Genomic DNA, 21,303 nt, shown 5'->3' with positions numbered 1-21,303 from the left:
GGCAGAAGTGGATGGAAAAGAGAGGAGGCAGATCATAGACCTAACTTACAGTGCCCATGGATTTGGCCCTCAGGCAAGACTATATTATTCAAGATACTAATTCAGAACCAAGGTGCTCTCCTTAGATCTTCCTACTATGATTCTGATAGCTTAGGAGTAGAGACATTTGAACTGCTAGACCATGGGGAGTAGTTGGGAAGAAGTAGCCAGGTGACAATCAACTTAAATTATTTCAAAGGTGGATATTATTGCTTAGGTTTTCAGTGATTTGGACTAAAATACATTTCTCTAGGTCAGTCTGAAAAAGAAGATGTGAATGGAAGCAAATGGACTGTTACCACCTTTTATACCACACCCCGCATGTCAACTTATTTAGCCTCATTTGCTATATGTGACTATGACCACGTCAGCACAACTGAAAGGGGCAAAGAGGTGAGTAAGGAAGATTCTCTAGGTAAGGGTACATTTGTACCAGCTGCAGATTGGTCACCCACTCTTTTTGCATCCAAGAGTTATGCTTACACCTCCTGGTTCTCACTCCAACATTTTCCAAGCTCTTAGAGTGGCTTTGCAGAACTAGACACAGTGAGTCTTGTTTGTAGTTCTGTGGAGGGTTTCCATGGAAGGCCACACATTAAGCCCCCTCTAGGTAGGTTGTTGTACACCCCCTCTCCCGAGAGGCCATTGCTGCCTTTCAGAGGACAGGAAAGGAAAGGAAAAGCTGCCATACTAGCGCTTTGAAGCTGTTATTTACTTAACCTACAATGTTAATGCAGCCTTGAAGCTGGGGTGATACTCAGAATATCTAGCAACCAGCATGGCACGGGCACCAAACAACCAAAACCGGCACCTGCTGGGAACAACTGCTGTGGCTGAAATAATGCCTGCAGGTAAAATACCATCCCTATTGAGAAGTAGGGCTGCTGGGTTCCTCAGCGCGGGGACATGCGACACTTCCTCAGAGTTGTATGAAGTAGATACTCTGTCCGGAATTCACCCTAGATTTCACCCAACTATACCCTCATCCCATAATAGTGCTTGAGGAAACTCCCCAGGTTATTGTGGCCGTACTTTAGCTAATGGTTCACTCCCAAGACTAGAGTGTGGAGGTAAGTAGGCCAGTGCTGTAGGCCCAGTTCTTTCTGGTCAGATCAACTCCGCGGGCTGAGGAAAATCAGGCCCTCCAGCTGGCTGAGGCTGTCTCCTGGGCCCAAGATCTGCCAGGCTCCTACTGTTGACTTGTGGAGACACGGAAGCAGTGGATGAGCCAAGTCTGTTACCAGGGGGAGAGTCGCTCACAGTTATTCCTCATGCACGCCTAACCGAATGATGAATTAAAAAATACTGTGCTGGATGTACACAACAACTCGTTGTCTTTCTCAGCTGTTGGACCCAGCCTGATTTCTCTTATTGACTAATAATCACTGATAGATCCTGGATATTCACAGATATAACACCAGTCAAGCAAACACTCATGACATACATGGATAAATCTACTCAGGCATGGTTTGGAAGCACATGCTTTGTACCTGGCATGAAGGAGTGAGCCCCAGAGCTCGGGAGGGACCCAACGTAGTCTGTTAGCCTCCACATCTCAAGTGGCTTGTTGCTGTCAATGCCGCTGCACAGTGAACAATTCTTTTAAAGGGATCAAATCTGTTTCTTCATGAAAGGTCACCCTGAAAAGAAAGCCAGCTGCCATACAAGCAAAGAGGAAACAGAACCTCCTTAAAAAAGTCATGTTGTTAGCCAGAAAATTGAAATTTGGGATGAGTTTATCAGTGGAATGTTGCATTTGGCTAAGGCTCAGCTCTGCTAAGTAAAGGAATCCACTATATATCCTACAAGGGAACCAGAATGTACTCTTGGAATAACATCCAGACTGTTAAAAATTGCTCGTTAAGTAAGAGGTAAAAATTTAGTAAAATTGACAATATGGGCAACGCATGGCGTGAGGACAAACATAGGAAATGCTAATCTAAGGTTGGAAATAACATAGTTTGAGTAGAATTTAGCACACATGGGCATGTGTAAAGATATTCCTGTCTTAGATATTGAGGTCTGCGATCTCTCAGGAGGGCCATAGGAAGACACTGGTGGACTGGGTGTGATTTTAAAGGAACTTTATGGCTGCATCTCCAAAATGCTTCTTGCTGCCCTACCAGGGCCCACCCACCCCTCCCACCCAGCTTGAAATCTCCACCATTGGCCTGACTTTTGGCTTATAGAATGGCAGTTTATGGGAGCAGCTTTATGAACTGAAAATGAATATACGGAAGTTAATTGTTATTGCCATGATGTTCCAAAACGGCTACAATTAAAATGCCTTAAAATGTGTGGAGCAGTAGCTATTCTTTCCACTCAAGTAGTGTGGGCTTCGGTTTAGCAGTCTTCCTGTTGCCTCAGAAATTAGAACTAGAGTTGGGAAGGGTACGTTTATTGTAGGGGCAGGACTGAGTCCTGGGCCCCTCTTTCCCAGCATAATGAGACCTCAGCAGCATGGAGGAGGATGAAAGGAATGAGGAGATCAAGGCAGGAGGTTGCAAGAACAGGTGGTTGCGTTTTGTGAAAGGGGAGCATTCCTGAAGACCTCACATAAGTCCAAATTCACATAATTCAAGACAAACTTTCCAGCAGAAATTAAAGCAAAGTAAGGTGAACATGTTCCTGGAGTACAAAAATCTGCAAATATTAATGGGCTGCTTTTCATTTTCTTAGCATTTTCTCTAATGTTTTGCAGAGAGCTCTTTCTCAAATTAACTGTACTCACATCAGAACAATTATTTTAATTCCCTCATCTCCCTCTAACTTTCATTCCGGGGTTATTGAGTTGCATACATGTTCTGTAGCATTAATAGTAGCAACCCCATTAAAAAGTACTTAGATGGTATTGTTATTGGGTATGAAATGATTTCACATTAAAATAACAATGAATGTTGAAACAACAGCAAATTCCAGTAGTCACCAAAATCACCCAAATAAGTTCCCAAGTGCCCGAATCACAACATGGTTACATTAAACGTGGTTACATTCTTCTTACCTGGAAGTATCATAAAGAGAAAATATAATTCACTTACCTCAGCAACTGTAAAATCATGACTTTTGATGAACTTTTTAAAATTGGAGAAATTATTTGTATTTCACATTTTGAAACTAAGAGGGAACTATTAATGTTTTCATTAAGAAACCATTTTAAATTGGCATGATTCAAATTGATTTAATAGGTACTATGCTGCATAACCCTCACTAAACTAACTGCACAATTTTGTTTTGGAACATTGGAAATATGTCCAGAATGGGGAAGCAAGTGCCCAAGGTGCCCTTTTATTCTGACACAGACTCTACATTTTCTGTGGAGGTAGACACCATGTCATGGAGTGTTTTTGGATTATAATAGTTATACATATTATTCCAAAAGATTGAAATAACACTTTTCTGGGCGAGCCACTGTTCGCAACTTAGGGAATACCCTTCTGGATTTTTCTCAGCCCGTGTATGCATTTAAACATATTGTTTTATAGCTTCTTCTGAAAAAGTGTGACTGGCTCTAGAGTATTGGAGGATTGGAGCAAGCAGGCTGCTGCTTTCCAAAATCACTACTGCTTTTCCTGATCACTGCTTAATTGTTTTGATTTAGATACGCATCTGGGCCCGGAAAGATGCCATTGCAAATGGAAATGCAGACTTTGCTTTGAATATCACAGGTCCCATCTTCTCTTTTCTGGAGGATTTGCTTAATATTAGTTACCCTCTTCCAAAAACAGGTGAGGCATCTTCCGTTCCAATGCAATCGATTTCCTATCATATGGGGACTCTGGGTTGAGGTCAAAGGGTATCCAGACTAGCTGCTATTTGGGAGGCCCCAGTTAGCTGCTATTTGGGAGTTAGCACTATCTCTTTTCTAACACAGAGAGGCCTGTCTGCTCTTTCTTTGTGTGGTGCCAAATGCCCAGCAGGTGTTCATTGAGCTCTCAGGCTTCAGATCCCTCCTGGGTCCTTGCTGGCAGCCTTGCACCCTTACACCCTTTCTCTCTTGCATTGTGTCCTTGTTTCTCATAATGCAAGTGTGTGATGCAATGTTCTGGATCCTTTTAGTGGGCTTGCATGAGGTACTTATCCCTTTACTAAGGTTTTGTTGGTTTTTAAAAAATATTTTTTAGTTATGAGTCATTGGATTAGGACTTAAGGGTCCCATCTGTGAATTTTCGTTGTATGAAATTGGAATCATGTGTGTACATAATATGACCCTTGAAAAAATATGTAAACATTTTATCTCTCATAGATCTATACAGTATGTCCTTAAAATTGTGTGAGCCACTCAGCTCAGAAAGTTGTTCAATGTTTCTTCTCTCTAAATTGAAGGGATTATATAAACGTATTTTTTCCTTTGATGTGGATTGCTGGGTGGGATGGGAGTGGGTGGAGGAAAAGGAAGGTTAGAAGAATGGGAAAACCTATGCTAAGGCAACTAAGTTGGTCCCAAGATAATAGAGCATTAACTGGTAGACGCTATGTAATGACCTGAGTACACACTTTATTACACACTGTCAACTTCAACCATGTATAAATTCAACTTAAATTATTGAACACAACACAGTACAGAATATCATTAGGTGACACAGCATGGATTATAAGAATGATATTTCTTCCATTGGTAAAATAAAAAATAAAAAAACTTTTATTGTTCTACTTATAAAAGTAGTAAATTATCACACAGTAGAAACTTTGGGAAAACAAAGACAAACACAAAAAAGAGAAGAAAAATCCTCTGGAATGCTACCATGCAGACATAACCACAGCAGCCATAACCATGGCTGATGTTTGGCGTATATCCCAATGCCTGTCTAAGTCTGGATTGTTGTCTTTTTTCTATGTTTATTTCTTTGTTTTTAACAATGATGACAACATAGAGGTGACACTATTCTTTGAATGGCTGGTTTTTTTTTTTTTGTACGTTAGCAACATGATCCAGATAACTAAATATTCTTTTTTTATTGTTTTGGTTTTTTTAAGACAGAATACCTATATATCAATTTGATAAAATAATTGATTTAATCCTTGGTAGTTGAACATTTGGACTGATTCTACCACCTTTGGGGGCACTACTTTCAAAACACTAAAGAAAACCCTTATAGAGAAATGTTTACAAATATCTGTGCTATTTGCCTTAGTATAAATTCCAAAAGTTGAATGATTTAGTCAAAGGGTAGGAGCATGTCTAAAGATTATGAAGCATTTTTCTGGATAGCTCCAGAAAGGTTGGACAAGTTCATACCAGCACCAGAAGGCTGTGTCAGTTTTCCTACACCTAATTATTAATACCAATTATTAATACTAATGCTAACCACTACTAATTATTAATTTTCTCATACATTTGAAAGATTAACTTATATCATTGTTTTAATGTTTGTTTTTGATAACCAATGAAGTTGAAGATTTTTGGCTGTTGGAATTATTTCTTTAGTGAATTTTAATTTGTCAGAGTTCTTTAAATACTAAAAAAATATTGTCTAGTTGTGATATATGCTGCAAATATTTTTCCCAGTTTATGGTTTGCCTTTCAATTTTGTTTATGGTGTCTTTTGGTGAACTGAAATATTTAGTTTTAAGTAGACTTTTTTGGAGAGTTCTCATATACCTGTTCTTTCTCCCCCCAACTCCATCCCAAGTTTCTGCTATTAATATCTTGCATTAGTGTGGTACATTTATTGTAGTTGATGAACCAATAGCGAAACATTATTATTAACTAATGTGCATAGTTTACATTAGGGTTCACTCTGGGTTGTACAATTCTATGAGTTTTGAAAAATGTGTAATACATGTATAAACCATTGTAGTATCATATAGAATATATTGTGTCACTACCATACAAATCCCTTGGGTTCCACCTATTCATCCTGCCTCCTCCCCCAATGTCCCTGAAAACCACTGATCTTTTTACTTTCTCTATAGTTTTGCCTTTTCTGTAATGATGTAATCTTGGAATTATACCACATGTAGATTTTTAAGACTGGCTTCTTTCGATTAGCAATATACATCTAAGGTTTCTCCATGACCTTTCATAGATTGATAGATCATTTCTTTTTATCATTGAATAATACTCTGTTGTATAGATGTCCCACCGTTTATCCATTCACCTACTGAAGGACATATTGGTTGCTTCTCATTTTTGGCACTTACAAATAAAGATGCAATAAACATTTTTGTGTAAGTTTTTGTATGGACATAAGTTTTCAACTCATTTGGGTAAATACCTAAGAATCACTTGCTAGATTGAATGGTCAGCCTATGTTTAGCTTTATCAGAAATCTCCAAATGTCTCCCAAAGTGGCTGTACCATTTTGCATTCCCACCAGCAACAAATGAGAAATCCTCTTGTTCCATTTCTTCTCCAGCATTTGGTGTTGTGTTTTGGATTTTAGCCTTCCTAGTAGGTGTGTCAGTGGTATCTCCTTATTGTTTCCTAGTGACTTATGATGTAGAGTATCTTTTTATATGCTTATTTGCCATTTGTATGTCCTTTTTAATAAAGTGTCTGTTTTGATAGTTGCCAAATTTATAAAGTTGTTTATTTGTTTATTGTTGATTTTTAAGTGTTCTGTGTATATTTTGGATACAAGTCCTTTAACAAAAATATTTTATTTTTGTATAGTTAAAACAATTTTTTTTTTCTGGCTTCTGTCTTTGGTATTTGTCTTTAAGCTGTCTTTTCTCTCAGGTTATAAATATTCACTTGTATTTTCTTTCAGTAATTGTATGATTTAACTTTGAGATATTTATATCTGGAAATCTCAATTTTTTTGGAAGCAATGATTCCATTTTTCCCTCCATTTAAATCCACTTAGATATAATTGCCTTGCCTGTTTTTGACAACCGTGCAATGGAAAATTGGGGACTAATGATATTCGATGAGTCATTGTTATTGCTGCAACCTGATGATCAACTAACAGAAAAAAAGATGGTGATCTCCTACCTTGTCTCCCATGAGATCGGGCATCAGGCATGTGGTAAAACGTTCTTTCTTATTTCACATGGAGATGTTCTCCAGCTGTTCTACCAAAAGTAGCAAAAAAACAAAAACAAAAACAAAAACACTGCTGTATACCAAATTAAAAAAAAAAATTCGAACAATGGGATAGTGAGTAAAAACAAAGAAGGATCTGTGTAATCAGATCTTGGGTGGGTTTGAATAATTGGTGAGGTTGAATCATAGTGATGAGACCTTACAGTCCGTTTGAAGGTCAGGTATTCACATCCAAAGAAGAGCTTTGCTCCACAAAGCCCACTTCAGGAAAAATAAACCAAGCAGATGTATGATTATTTGTTTTCATACAATCTCAAAATAAGGTACATTGGAAACGGTCACTGAAAGATATCAACATTTCGTCAGTAGATTGTTATAAACTTTTTTTTTTTTTTTTGGAGAGGTTTAAGGGATGTAAGGCAATATATTAGTGTTAGTGAGATGAGTTTAATTAATCCTCAAGCTGCATCCATAAAGGTCGTATAAACTAAGATTCATTTCATTAGATCTATATGCTTTCATGTTGTGATTGTAGAAGTTTAGTTATTTGATTTGATGAACATTCTCACATCTGCATTTCGACCCTGACTCCGTTAATACAAGTTTGTCAAGAAAGAAGTCACCTAAACTATGAAATTGTTATCTTTTTGTTATATGGATCCATAAGAAATTTTGCAAAAGAGTGGTTTACTGGGATTGTATAATACCCTGTTTGTTACACAGTCAACACACACTTTCACACGTTTTGATCAGTCACCCAAAGTGTTATTTTTTATTATAGCCTAAGTGACACATTATTTTGGAATACAGGCTGCTAACCATTAGTACATCATAGCTGTTACGAGAATTTGGTTAAATACCAGGGTGTGGATTTGTTGGTTTTGGGAATTATTCTGTATGTGTTCTTTTTTTCCCATTCAATTCATCATGTGCTTGGCACTTTCTTTCTTTTAAGCTCAAATACAAAATAATTATAGCTGGATTATTTTACAGAACATATGATTACTTGACTGATTTGTACATGGCCCAGATCAAATCATGTTCTTAAAACACAATAACTGCTTACCACAAAATCCTGACATAGTCTATTTAGAGTATAAGATGCTGTAATTAGTAGGTATTAAGTGAACATTCAGAACTTCTCTCTATTTAACTTATGGGCAAAGAGGACAATGTACGAAATGCTACTCTAGCTTACGTTATTTTTGAATAGCACAGTTTTAAAACAAAAATTGCTTTCTATCATTGAATGTGAAATAATTATTTCAGATAATTGCATGACTGATATCTGTTCATGTTAAAACAACAGCATGCTTTTGGGAGTCCTGTTTTATTGATAGCAAATAAAATTTAATTATGTTTTTGACCTTATATTTATTTAACATGCAGTTACAAAAAATATTAGTTAAATTTTAAAAAAGCTCTTTTTTTCTCCCATTTTCAAAAGTGGTTTGGAAACTTGGTTACCATGAGTTGGTGGAACAATATCTGGCTCAATGAAGGTTTTGCATCTTATTTTGAGTTCGGAGTAATTAATTACTTATATCCTAAACTCCCAAAAGTAAGTATGTCTATTAAATTTATTTATAATTTTTCTTACTGATAAAAGTAATGTATATTCATTGTTGAAAATGTGTAAAATCAGAAAATACAAGGAATATTAAATTATCTGTAATGCCAGAGATGATCAGTGTTATCTTTTTAATGTGTTTTCTTTTTCTAGGCTTATTGTAAATATTCATAATAGTGGAAATTACACAGAAATGTGTAATGCTTTTTCTACTTCATATTATATCAAGAGCATTTCCACAAATCATTAATTATTTTTGAAAACAAGATTTTTAAGGGTGGCTTAAATATTTTATTGTATCACCTTACAAGGTATATGTATATAATCTTTTCCTATTGTTAGATTTTAGGTTATTTTCACTTATGCCTACCAGAACTAAATTTTATAGCAGTTGTAATCAGTAGTCTATGACTTTAATGATAAGTAATATGCTATATTATATATTATAAATATTATATATAACACATAATATAGCTGATAGTATATGTAATATTAATAGCTGATATTATATATATATTATAGCTGATATTGTTTTACTGTTTTGAGTAAATAGTAATACGAAAAATAAATTTATAGGTATGCAATTCTGATGATTTCAAGTGAAATTATATTTCTGATCATTTATTTAGAGTAATTAGGTAGTGCTTTTAGAATGGCATGATAAAGCCAAATTGATTTTATTTGACTTAGGTGTTTAAATGTTTAGATTTAATATCATCCTTTGATACAGACCTCACATCTTTCTTGCAAGTCAGAGGTCCTTTCTTCGCCTCTGTTTCTGCCTCCTGTCATCTCTTTGATGCTCCAGGCTGCTCTTCCTGCTGCTCTTTGCTGCCTCTCCCTGATCTCTTCTCCCTAGTGTTTCCCAGCCTCAATTCTTGGCCTCTTTTCTCCTCTCCATACCTTTACTCATTCAAAGAGTGCATTGTTATTTGAAATGCTCATCTCCCTTGGCCAGATCTTCCTTATAGGCTAAATTTTTTTCACTTTGAAGGAGATTCTAAGATTATGAAGATTATGTTCTTTCTATAATATTGGTATTAAATTTCCCTTCTTTTATGAAAGAATGGTGATGGTAGATAGATGATATTTGGTTTGTGTTGATTAAAAAGTCGGTTGAATAAAAAGTTGACAAACCTATCTTGGCCCCACAGAAACTTCAAAAAAAGGTTTTTTTCATCTGTTTGTGAAATCTCAGTTAGTGGAAAGCACTGATACAGCAGCCTCTTACTGCCCCAGTTTCATGTCGCCCACCCTACCCTTTGCAGACATCCTTATATAGTTCAAGAGAATGAAGTATTGAAAGGTTAAGTGACTTGCTAAGGTCATTTGCCCGATTGGGACAGATCTGTGATTATAACCCATTGTCTGGATCTAGTCTGATGATGGGGATAATGATGATAATAGTGTATTTACCATTCATGGAGCATTTAGGACTAAGTGTCAGGTAGTCTGAGTTCTATACATGCATCATCTTACTCAGTTCTCAAAACAATCATCTGATTGTACTTGATATTTTTTCTCTTTTACAGTTGAGGAAACTAAGGCATTAAGTAAGTTGTTCAAGGTCTCACAGTTATTAAATGTCAGAGACGAGATTCAGTTCCAGGTTTCTCTGATTGCAAAGCTCATGCCTTTAACCACGTGCTCTGCAGAGAAAGCACCTGGGAGCTTCTTGTTCTCCAGGAGCTACTGGTGTGTGCGCGATATGACTCTTTTCATACCGTGTTTCTCCGAAAATAAGAACTAGCTGGACCATCAGCTCTAATGTGTCTTTTGGAGCAAAAATTAACATAAGACCTGGTCTTATTTTAATATAATATAAGACCCGGTCTTATGTAACATATATATATATATAACAATTATATAAGACCGGGTCTTATATAATATAATGTAATATAATATAATACCAGGTATAATATAATATAATATAATACCGGATGTAATATAATATAATACAATACAATATAATACCGGGTATAATGTAATATAGTATAATACCAGGTCTTATATTAATTTTTGCTCCAAAAGATGCATTAGAGCTGATGGTCCAGCTAGGTCTTATTTTCAGGGAAACATGGTATATATAAACTTTATATACATATAGTAAATCTTAGTTGTTTTCAAAAGTCATTTCCATATATTCTATACCTACAAAATTATTTATATCTCTCTTTTATAAAATTGAATCTACACATAGTTAGTGATGTTTGTAACTGTTATTGAAAATGTTAGGTTGTATCCCAAGTTATCTCATGCTCAATCACTAAGGGAAGTGGTTCCATTCCCATAAAACAATTAGATTCATCCTGTATGTTTTTAATGGAATAGAATACATTATTAACATTAATTAGTTACTTCTTACTGCAACTAAAATGGGTAAGATACTGTCATATCTGGGAACATTTGAGGAAAACATATTACTGGTGTTTTTGAAGCTAAGGTGGTAAGATCAGCCTCTTTTTGTACCATTTAGTTATTTCTTTTCATCATTGGTTTCTTAATCACTCTTTCCTGAGTCTATATTTCTCAGTTGCTTGTAGAGCTGAGTGAATATAACCTCTGCCAGAAAAGCGTAAGATCCTGTCACCTGATAAAATTGCCACAAGTTTTATTTTTTAAAAGCTTAAGGCCTTGTTTCAATGATCTTTGAGAGATCATGAACTTTGGTTTCCTTTGAATCTAGTCATTAGATTGAAATTGAGTATGAAAAATCACAGAGCCATATGCAGGAAAACAGAACTCTTGAGTGTTAAATTAATAAAACCTATGCTTAATGAATAAGATCAGACTTCTGCAGATACCACCTCTAAATTCTTGCTATTCAAAGTGTGATTCTTGAACTAGCACCACTGGCATCATCTGATAGTTTATTAGAAATACAAGCCTCAACCCAGGCCAACTGAATTAGAATATGAGTTTGATAAAATCCCTGATCTTTAGTCACATTAAAGTTTTATATGTATTGCTTTAAATGACAGCCTTTCTCAGAGTTTGATAATAGCCCAATCAATGGCATTTGGTTTATAAATGTCCATGTAAGAGAGACTGATTGATTTTAGGGGTTACTAATAAAATCATCAATGAAATTCTAGAGGATTAAAGCCATCTAGAGACGCTATTCCCTGGAGGGCCCTGTTTGGATACCCGGGGACCTCTTTAGGGGAAGTATAGATAGCTATCTTGGAAATAACACCAACTTTCATATACAATTTATTTTTTAAAAATTGAAATATAAAGGTTACCAAATGGGAAGGAAAGTATCCTAGAGCTTTATTATTCAAAGAGTCCTGACTTATTTAGCATATTGCAGCTCACAGAGCACTTCTCAATTATTCTTTTATTCCCTCTTCAATGTCAGTTTTTGAAAGTGTTGGGAACATTGAATTTTGTGTTTCTGTGACACCTCAGAAGTTAATGTGGCTCAATCTTTTTCTTTTAGAATGAGGTCTTTTTTTCTAACATTTTACATGATGTTCTCAAAAAAGATCATGCTCTGATGTCTAGGGCTGTATCCACGAAGCTGGAAAATTTCACAGAAACAAATGAAATAAATGAGCTCTTCGACTTATTTACTTACAACAAGGTAAAATCAGTTATATATTTCCTTTTGTTTTGCATTCTTGCAGAAAGTTGCATAAAGTGGATTCAATGGTTAATAGACTAATATGCCACTGTACAACTTTTGATACAAATAACCTTAATTATATTCAGGAGATAGATTTCAGAATATGTGGTTAAATCAATTCTTCTCTTGTAAATATTAATCAAGCCCATGAGCACATTAGGTGCTCTGTATCATCTACCATTATAAATAGAGTTAGACTTTTAAGGTGAACCCTTCTGTTTGTGCAGATTTATTATTGCCATGTAACTATCTCAATTTAAAAAAATATATGTACCCTGAACTCTTTATGGGTAGGACATTTGCTCCCCTTTTACCTATTAATTAGTGTCAGTCTACTATTTTATTAGCATATTTTGGAATAACAGAAACTTTCTACTAAAGTTCACGATGCAGGCAGGGGCACAGTCCAGAATATTGCTTATCAAAATGGAATGTGTCAGTGTTTAGATATGAATTTTGTTCAAATCATGGACAGCTTTTTGTGTCGTAGGGAGCATCTATGGCCCGGATGCTTGCTAGTTTCCTGAATGAGAATTTATTTATCAGCGCACTTAAGGTAAGTTTACAAAATTGTTGTTTCCTGGAAGGCAGTCAACATAAATAATTGCTTTGGCATGTGATTTATTTTCACCTTAACTTTTCTATTTTTACAGTCATATTTGGAGACATTTGCTTACTCAAATGCTGAGCAAGATGATTTATGGAGGCATTTTCAAATGGTAATTGTCCCACTTCCTGACATGTTTCTACTGAGTTTTGTATGACAGAGTTCAACAAGATCAGCGGCCATGCCACTGGAAAGTAATTTTGCCTTGTTTGTGAAACTCCCTTAGGTCGGGGCTGTTTCTTTAGGCTTCACCACTGTACTCCCATGTCCAGTAGAGAGCCTGCACATATTATATCCATAAATATGTGTTCAGTGAATGAATAAATGAATGGACTCAGGGACCATTCAGATACAGAGTTGAACAAAGTTCTGAATTTGGCCCAGAATCTCTCCCACTGGGAATAACTGTATCGAATAGCTATGTAGTTTCTTTTAGGAGATTGCTACCTAAAAAGATTTTGATGACAAATATCTGCTTTTCTGATGATTTTTTAAAACAGGCCATAGATGACCAGAGTGAAATTGTTTTGCCAGCAACAATAAAAAGCATAATGGACAGTTGGACACTTCAGAGTGGTTTTCCAGTTATCACCTTAAATGTATCCACGGGCGTCATGAAACAGGAACCATTTTATCTTGGAAAGGTTAAAAATCAGAGTCTTCTAGCTCACAAGTAGGTAGATTTGCTCCTCTGTTTTCACCCTTCTTGGCGTTGAGCTGTGATCAAATGGAAAGCAGCCTGTGGGTGAGGAAGCATAACGTCTGCTGGCTACACACCCTTCTGTAGTGACTCTGGGACGGTGACTTAGGGGTTCACACAGGTTGTTACTGGGGTGCTAGGATGAGGTAGAGCACCTGATGTCCAGAGCAAGGCCAGAGACTTGCATTTAGATTCAAGGCAGTGCCCCTCCCTGGGATTTAGGGCCACATTACTGTCCAAATCTTTGGGTGTCACATATTCCTTTTTGTCCTTTGGAGAGAGGTAGTGAATTACTCGGGATTCAGGATGAAAGGCAGTCAGATAGAGCCATGGATGACTTCATGTCAGTTAAGAGGAAAGGGATCCTGTTGGAAGGTTGTCTTCCCTGAATGATAACTATGTCTTTGAGGAATAATTCTTTGCATGTCTGCAATGCACACATGTTTATATTTGTAGCCATACCTGTGATATTAGAATTATGGCCTTCAGATACTGTTAGACCTGGGTTCAAATATTTACTTCACCAAAATTCAAACTTTAGGTAAGTCTTATTTTAAAATCTCTGAGTTTCAGTTGCCTTATCTATAAAGTAAATGTAATAACATGTATACCAGGAGATTGTTGTAAAAATGAAATGAATTAATGAGTATAAAGAGGCCTAGCATTCAGTAACTGTTTCCTTCCCTTCCCTTCTCTTTCTTAGCTTGTTAGTTTTCTGCTGTTTTTGATAAAGTTTTGATCCTCACATCTCATGGTAGTAAGTAGTAAGCACAGATGAGTAACTCATTTTCAAATACTACCACCAAAATGTTCAGGTCGTTCTACTCTTCCTTTAACCCCCCAGGAGAGAGAAACAGGAGACCTGAAGTCCCTTCTCACTGTGATAGTCTGTGACTTTTGAGAAGAGGTATGCCGTAGCTATTCGATAAAACACAGATCCTCGGTTCCAAGTCTTTGAGAAAGCAGACTTGTAAGCATTTGAGCAAGATTGGACATACTGCGCAAACTCCAAGCAGTGTGTCCCAAGCAATGTGTCCTGCCTGTGGTCAGCTACTTCGTCCAGGTCACGTCCACCAATGCGGGAAGAATGTCAGCATTCAGTAAATATGAACGATCTGGCTGAGTCATGCTGAACACTTTTCAGACAGGGAGAAAGCCTGAGGCAGAAAAACATTTTGAAATATTTGTCAAGCCTTTTCTTCTTAAATTACCCTTTAGCCCTCTTGGCAAGGATGGATCTGGGTCTGTCTGCAGCATTTGAACAACCTCTGAGTAAGGCCAGGGGACTATAATTTACTATAAACAGGCCTTGAGAGTTTCACATGTAAGATAGTCTTAGTAGCTACTGTAAGTTATAAGAAGTAAATCTATAAGACAAAACAAGAGAGAATAAACAAATAGCCAAAGCAAAACTGGAATGTAAAAACAACAGTGAATTATCCTAAAAGCAAAGTCATGTATATCCAGAGGGAATGACCAAAGATTTTGAATTCTGTTATTTTATCATCAAATTTATTATTGGCTCAGTGTTTATATTCTTATGTGTAAAAATTAACTGAATTTAAATTTTTTTCCAATAAGTGACACATGGATTGTACCTATTCTTTGGATAAAAAATGGAACTACGCAATCTTTAGTCTGGCTAGATAAAAGCAGCAGTAAGTAACAAATTTTTAAATATCTTCACATATACACATGAATATATATTATATATAAAAGCAGAGAATAAAATGTTGAAGTATCTGGCTTTTGAAAAACTATCTTGTTTAAAACTAAAATATTATATCATTCTTATTGAACATAAATATTTAAAGAAAAGTTTCAAATCAAAAGCTATTAATATGAAAAAATATAATTATATGGTAAGATATATATACATGTACACATATATTATATATGTGTATATATAATATATGTTTTAATTGCTTTTTGTTTTCTTGGGTTTACTGTTTAGAATTAAGAAGATATAGTATAAACATGTATTGGAATATTGTTTAAATGTACTATTTTAAAGTTTTCACATATTTCTTTGTAGAAGTATTCCCTGAAATGCAAGTTTCAGATTCTGATCATGACTGGGTGATTTTAAATTTGAATATGACTGGATATTATAGAGTTAACTATGATAAATTAGGTTGGAAGAAATTAAATCAACAACTTGAAAAAGATCCCAAGGTAAGGTTATTTTTATGCCTTTTATTAAATACCATTAATATTGCACTTTCCAGCCCCTTAGATTTGAGCTTTCATAAACCTATCTGGTGGGAAGAGAACCCCCACTCATTGCCACCCTTCACCAGAAGGCATACTGGAGTGCTTTTTTTTTTTCTTCTTATTCTTAGAAAGGGGAGATTTTTGTTGAATGTATTGTGTTTTTGAACATTAATCTCACTTTTCCACAACAATTTTACCTTTCTAGGTAAAAATCAGAATACATTTTCTTATTAACCATCATTTTTGTGATCTCAGTCAAGTTATAATACTTAAATATTCTGCTTCCATTTCTTCATTTTAAAATGGAAATAATATTATATCTTTCTTATTTATCATGAGGATTAGAGACAATGTAGATAAACATGTACTCCAAATTTCTAAGTTCATAATGGGTGTGCAGTATATGCTAGAAAATGTTAATTTTCTAAAAATTACATTTTTACTCTCCTTTAGAGGGGAGAATTTAATTCACAAAATGTCAACAATAATCCAATATCATTTTAAATTATAAAACAACTGTACATCGTTATCTAATATATAAGTATTAAAATGTTGGCTAGTTCTAATCTGTCAGATTTTAATTGGTTGAATTAAACCAAATCTCCATTGATGGAGGTGGATACTGGCTTAGAAGTCTTTAGAGTTGGCTCAACTGTGAAAGCTTAGGCAGTTCATTGAGACTCCATTCACAAAACTAGAGTGTTGAACTAAAAGATACTTTAGATGTCTCTTTGAATGCCCACTGAGACACGCATGCAGTAACTTTTCCAGAAGAGGCAGTAGAGTATATTTGTCCAGAGCTTGGGTTTTGGGTCAGGTAGGTTTGGGTTGGTAATTTTGTTCATCATTTACCAGATGTGTGACCTTTGGCCTTTTGTCTAGTCATGCCTCATTTTCTTTATCTGTATAATAATTTCTTATCTGTGTAACATACCAACCCAGAAGGGTTGTTGTGAAGGTTAAATAAAGTGATGCGTGTGTTATGTAACAGAGGCCTGACACAATTCTGGCATTCAGAACATGTTCACTAATTTTTAAAAATTATTACTGGGCTTTTGAATAAAGCTACAAAAAACACTTATGATAATATTTTGTTTTTTAGATTTATTATTATTATTATTATTATTATTATTATTATTATTTATTGGGGAAGGGTAACAGGACTTTATTGGGGAACAGTGTGTGCTTTCAGGCCTTTTTTCCAAGTCAAGTTGTCCTTTCAATCTTAGTTGTGGAGGGTGCCATTCAGCTTCAAGTTGTTGTCCTTTCAGTCTTAGTTGTGGAGGGCGCAGCTCAGCTCCAGGTCCAGTTGCCAGTTGCTAGTTGCTAGTTGCAGGGGGCACAGCCCACCATCCCTTGCAGGAGTCGAACCAGCAACATTGTGGTTGAGAGGACACACTCCAACCAACTGAGACTTCCGGGAGCTCAGCGGCAGCTCAGCTCAACGTGCGATGTTCAATCTTAGTTGCAGGGGGTGGGGCCCACCATCCCTTGCGGGACTGGAGGGATTGAACTGGCAAAATTGTGGTTGAGAGCCCACTGGTCCATGTGGGAATCGAACCGGCAGCCTTCGGAGTTAGGAGCTCTAACTGCCTGAGCCACCGGGCCAGCCCGACAATATTTTATCTGTTTCAGAGTAGCTACATTCTTGTTAATTCCTAAGGTCACTCTTGGCTATGGAAGCGCTAATTCATGTCCTTATAGTGACAATTTCTTGAAACTACTGTAGATTTTCTTATTGAAAAACTGGGTTAGTTATTTCTACAACATAATTGGTGAAAAACTAGAACAACATTTTTATTAATATTCATCTAGAAAGTGTGTTATTACTGCCAGAAAAGAAATGAGACGACTATCAAAAAAAAATTAAGCTTGGCTTGCTCAGATGTTTAAAGGGATGTTGTAAAGATAAATTTTCTAGGACCAATGTATGAAAATGCGGGGAGGTATTGAAAGCATGCTGTAGAAAGCTTTGGGCATCTTCAGGTCTCTAACGCTGAGACGGGGTCCTGTGGCCTGGCAATACCAAGGAGCTCAAACCGAAGCCTAAGGAGTTAGGTTGGCACTGACTGACCTGTGACTTTCTGTGATTCAGAGGGCTCTGTTGGTGGTACTGTGTCAAAGTAGAAATCTTGAGAAGAGAGATACCTTTTAAAAGAGTACCTCAATATCACCAAAATTGTGCTAAATAATACTTATTAAAGGCCTCCTATACCAAAAAAACTCCCCTGAAAAAAATCTGGACATTGTAATACAATTTAATTGTGTACTTTCTGTTTTAGGGAGGCCTTTTAAACTTGGGTTCCTGTTTTATTTTTTAACATGCTGTTTTCAGGGAGTGTTTTGGCAAAATTCTCTGCCATATTTAAGGATTATGATTCATGTCCAGAGGATCATTTATCAAAAACAGATGTATAATAAATAAATTATGGGGACTACCCTTAGTAATTATCATTTCTCTGCATGAGACAATTCATGTGAAAGTGCTTTGTAAGCAGCAGTGATCTTTAAATATTATTATTTTGAAAATTAATTTTTTAGTAAAAAATGTTTTCATCTTTTCCTGTACATATTGGGATCTGCTTTGCAGGCTATTCCTGTTATTCACAGACTGCAGTTGATTGATGATGCCTTTTCCTTGTCAAAGTGAGTATATTTTCTTCTTTCATGGTTTTAGAGTGTACCTTGAGAACTTATAAAAATAATAACCTCGTCACTGTGAAGTTGGTTCTTTAGTATATCCACGCCCTAACTTATTAAGATTGGGATCAAATTTCTGTGGTTATAGTAGGATTTCATAATATAAAGTTTACTGGAATATACGCAACATGGATGAACCTTGAGGGCATAATGTTAATGAAATGAGCCAGTCACAAAAAGACAAATACTGTACGATTCCACTTATATGAGGTAGAGTAGTCAAAATCATAAAGACAGGAACTAGAATGGTGATTGCCAAGGGCTAGGAGTGGGGAAGAAAGGAGGAATGGGGAGATATGCTTTCATGGGTACAGAGTTTCAGTTTTACAAGATGAAAAGAGTTAAGAAGCTGGATGGTGGTGATTGTCACAACATTTTGAATGTATTTAATACCACTGAACTGTACACTTAAAAGTAGATACAATGGTAAGTTTTATGTTGTCTATTTTCCGCAATAAAAAAAAAGCCAATTTAAAAAGTCATATCAGGAAAAAGCAATAATGTCTACTACAATTAGAAAGCCATAGAAAACAATGGTTTTCACAACTTGAGAGGAAGGAGTATGTTCTTTCTCAAGTCAAAACTTGGCAGTCAATTGTATCAAAATCCTATAGATTTTCAATTAGATTAACTTTGTTACAATAAGATTTAAACTGATTATGGAGAATTTTTTAAGGGCTCTTAGAAGAATAAAAAAGATGATTCCATTTAAAAGGAACCCCTCAAAGGAAAAGTTTTAAAACAATGCAATAGAGAAGATATAAATAGAAAAAATATATAATAATGTTTAAGTATTTATAGGATTATTACAAGAAGTATAAGAATCATTATTTTTAAAATCATCAGGAGTGAAAACTTAGGTAAAATACAAGTGAGTCAGGCTTGCATTTGTAAAGGCTGTTAAAGATTAAAATGGATAAATTAAGAAGATTGTAGATATGTTCATATTTTTCTGCGATATTGGAAGTTAAGGAAATAAAGTAGCTGACATATTCCCCCCCCCCCCAAAAAAAAAGTTGCTGGAGATAAATAGACTATGAATTGAGATTTTGAAGTGATAATATGTTACCCAAGGGAGATGGCTATAGGTATAATTTTAATGGGATATGGCCTGTATTTTAACATATTACAAAATTATTGATTTTATTTATATTAAATTTGCTCAATATACGCTGTGCTGTTAAGTATTTAATCAGGTAAATGCATGTATGTTCAGAATTTGAATTTCAGACAATAAAATTAAGGAGTATATATAATGAATTATCAAGTGTGTTCTCTCTTTCTTTGGCCTCTCATATTTCTTGAATCAATGTCTGCTTATTTTATCCTTCATTTCTTTACTACTTTTTCCCTCTGTGACCTGCAGCATACTTCCCTGCTCACTGCTTTGCTGAAACTCCTCTCTAAGACTACCATGACTTCGAAACTGATGACCACATCCTCCTGGAAACTTCTTTTTTGTCTTCCTGAGACTCCAATATGTAAACCTGGCTTTCCTCATTTATCTGATTTCTCTTCTTCCTGCTGCTGTGAGCATCTTTTAGGCCAATCACGGGTATGTTATTTTCTTCTATCTTTCCTTTGGATAACTCATGCATTCTTTTGGCTTCAGTGATTATTTTATCATGTACATTTGCAGTGCCTAACAGATGTAAGGTACCCAGTAAATGTTTGTGGAAGACATGTTGAAGACTTCTAAATCTACATCTCTATTTATCTCTTCCTATCTTCTGTTTGTTCTGTGGTCATTTAAATTCAGACACCAAACTTTATTTTTGTCTATAAATTGCTCTTGCTATCATTTTTCTCTCTCTGTCAAAGGCACCATTATGCTTCCCATCACCCAAACTTAAAACACTAGAGATATCCTGGACTCCTCTACATTTCCCACCTAGTTACCATGTCTTATCTATTTGTTCTTGGGAACGTCTTTTGGATTCTCACCTCACTTACTGCCTTTACTGCTTCCATACTAAGTCAGGTTTTTATCTTCTTTTGCTTGGCCCTATTGCATTAGCTTCTAGCCTTTAGTTCCTTTGAATTCCATTCTATCTTCTTCAACACAATTGCAATAAAATTAAGGCATCAATTTCAAGATGGTACCCAGTTGTGTAAACACCTTCCTACCACATGTAAGCTCTTCATCCCTACATTCAAGGCTCTCCACAGTTTTGAACCATCTTGCCTATTAGCCCTTTCCTCTCAACTATATGTAAGAAGTCATCTGCCTTGGGTTAGCTTGGTCTGCCCATCACATTACTTCCTTCTTTACCTTTTTTGTCCTAAGCTGTCTTCCTCTCTCTCTCTCTCTCTACCCAGTTAAATCCTACCTATCCTTCATTGTTCTTCTCCAATTCCTCCTCCAGGAGGCCTTCCCTGACTTTTCTATCATATGCATGTTTTCCTTCTTTGCTACTTGGTTGTACCCATTGCCTGTTCTAGCCCTCTTGTTAACAGCTTCTTATGCATAAATCTCAGCTCTTCATGGAAGTAATAAACTCCTCAATAGTAGGCAAGAATATTGTCCTATATTCTAGTCTGTGTTCCCACTAAATAGCTGGTATAACATGAGATAGAGAATGATATTTTAATTAATACTTGTAGAATGAAATTTATACTCTTATAAGAATGCATCCTGAATACACAAATATTCTTTTGCCTCCATAATCAGGCCAATATTTGGCCTGGGTTTTCTATAGCCTCCAGGAATTTGGGTACTTGAACGTACCAAATTGAAATGGAGGGTCTGTCAATGTTGCTTCATTCCCATCTCATCAATGAGATGGGCCTTTACCCTCTACCTTCTTGATTTCACATACCTTATTGAAGTCAGGCATTGAAGCATAGAACAAACAGGGAA

General features: G+C 35.8%; 1 protein-coding gene across 2 annotated transcripts in view; it reads left to right on the top strand.

Moving 5' to 3' along the window:
* LVRN (laeverin) overlaps positions 1–21,303 on the top strand; it is a 56,137-nt gene that overhangs the window by 16,264 nt on the left and 18,570 nt on the right. For both annotated transcript variants that reach the window (XM_081054211.1, XM_081054210.1), the window contains exons 3-13: positions 293–432; positions 3,638–3,764; positions 6,846–7,000; positions 8,472–8,585; positions 12,037–12,180; positions 12,713–12,778; positions 12,876–12,941; positions 13,330–13,502; positions 15,111–15,187; positions 15,565–15,704; positions 18,334–18,389. In XM_081054211.1, coding sequence (XP_080910337.1) covers positions 293–432; positions 3,638–3,764; positions 6,846–7,000; positions 8,472–8,585; positions 12,037–12,180; positions 12,713–12,778; positions 12,876–12,941; positions 13,330–13,502; positions 15,111–15,187; positions 15,565–15,704; positions 18,334–18,389 — 1,258 coding nt within the window. The remainder of the gene's footprint in view (positions 1–292; positions 433–3,637; positions 3,765–6,845; positions 7,001–8,471; positions 8,586–12,036; positions 12,181–12,712; positions 12,779–12,875; positions 12,942–13,329; positions 13,503–15,110; positions 15,188–15,564; positions 15,705–18,333; positions 18,390–21,303) is intronic.

Source organism: Rhinolophus hipposideros, assembly GCF_964194185.1.
Source record: "Rhinolophus hipposideros genome assembly, chromosome: 7".
Lineage (NCBI taxonomy): Eukaryota > Metazoa > Chordata > Mammalia > Chiroptera > Rhinolophidae > Rhinolophus > Rhinolophus hipposideros.
This window is presented reverse-complemented; position numbering and strand designations above follow the sequence as displayed.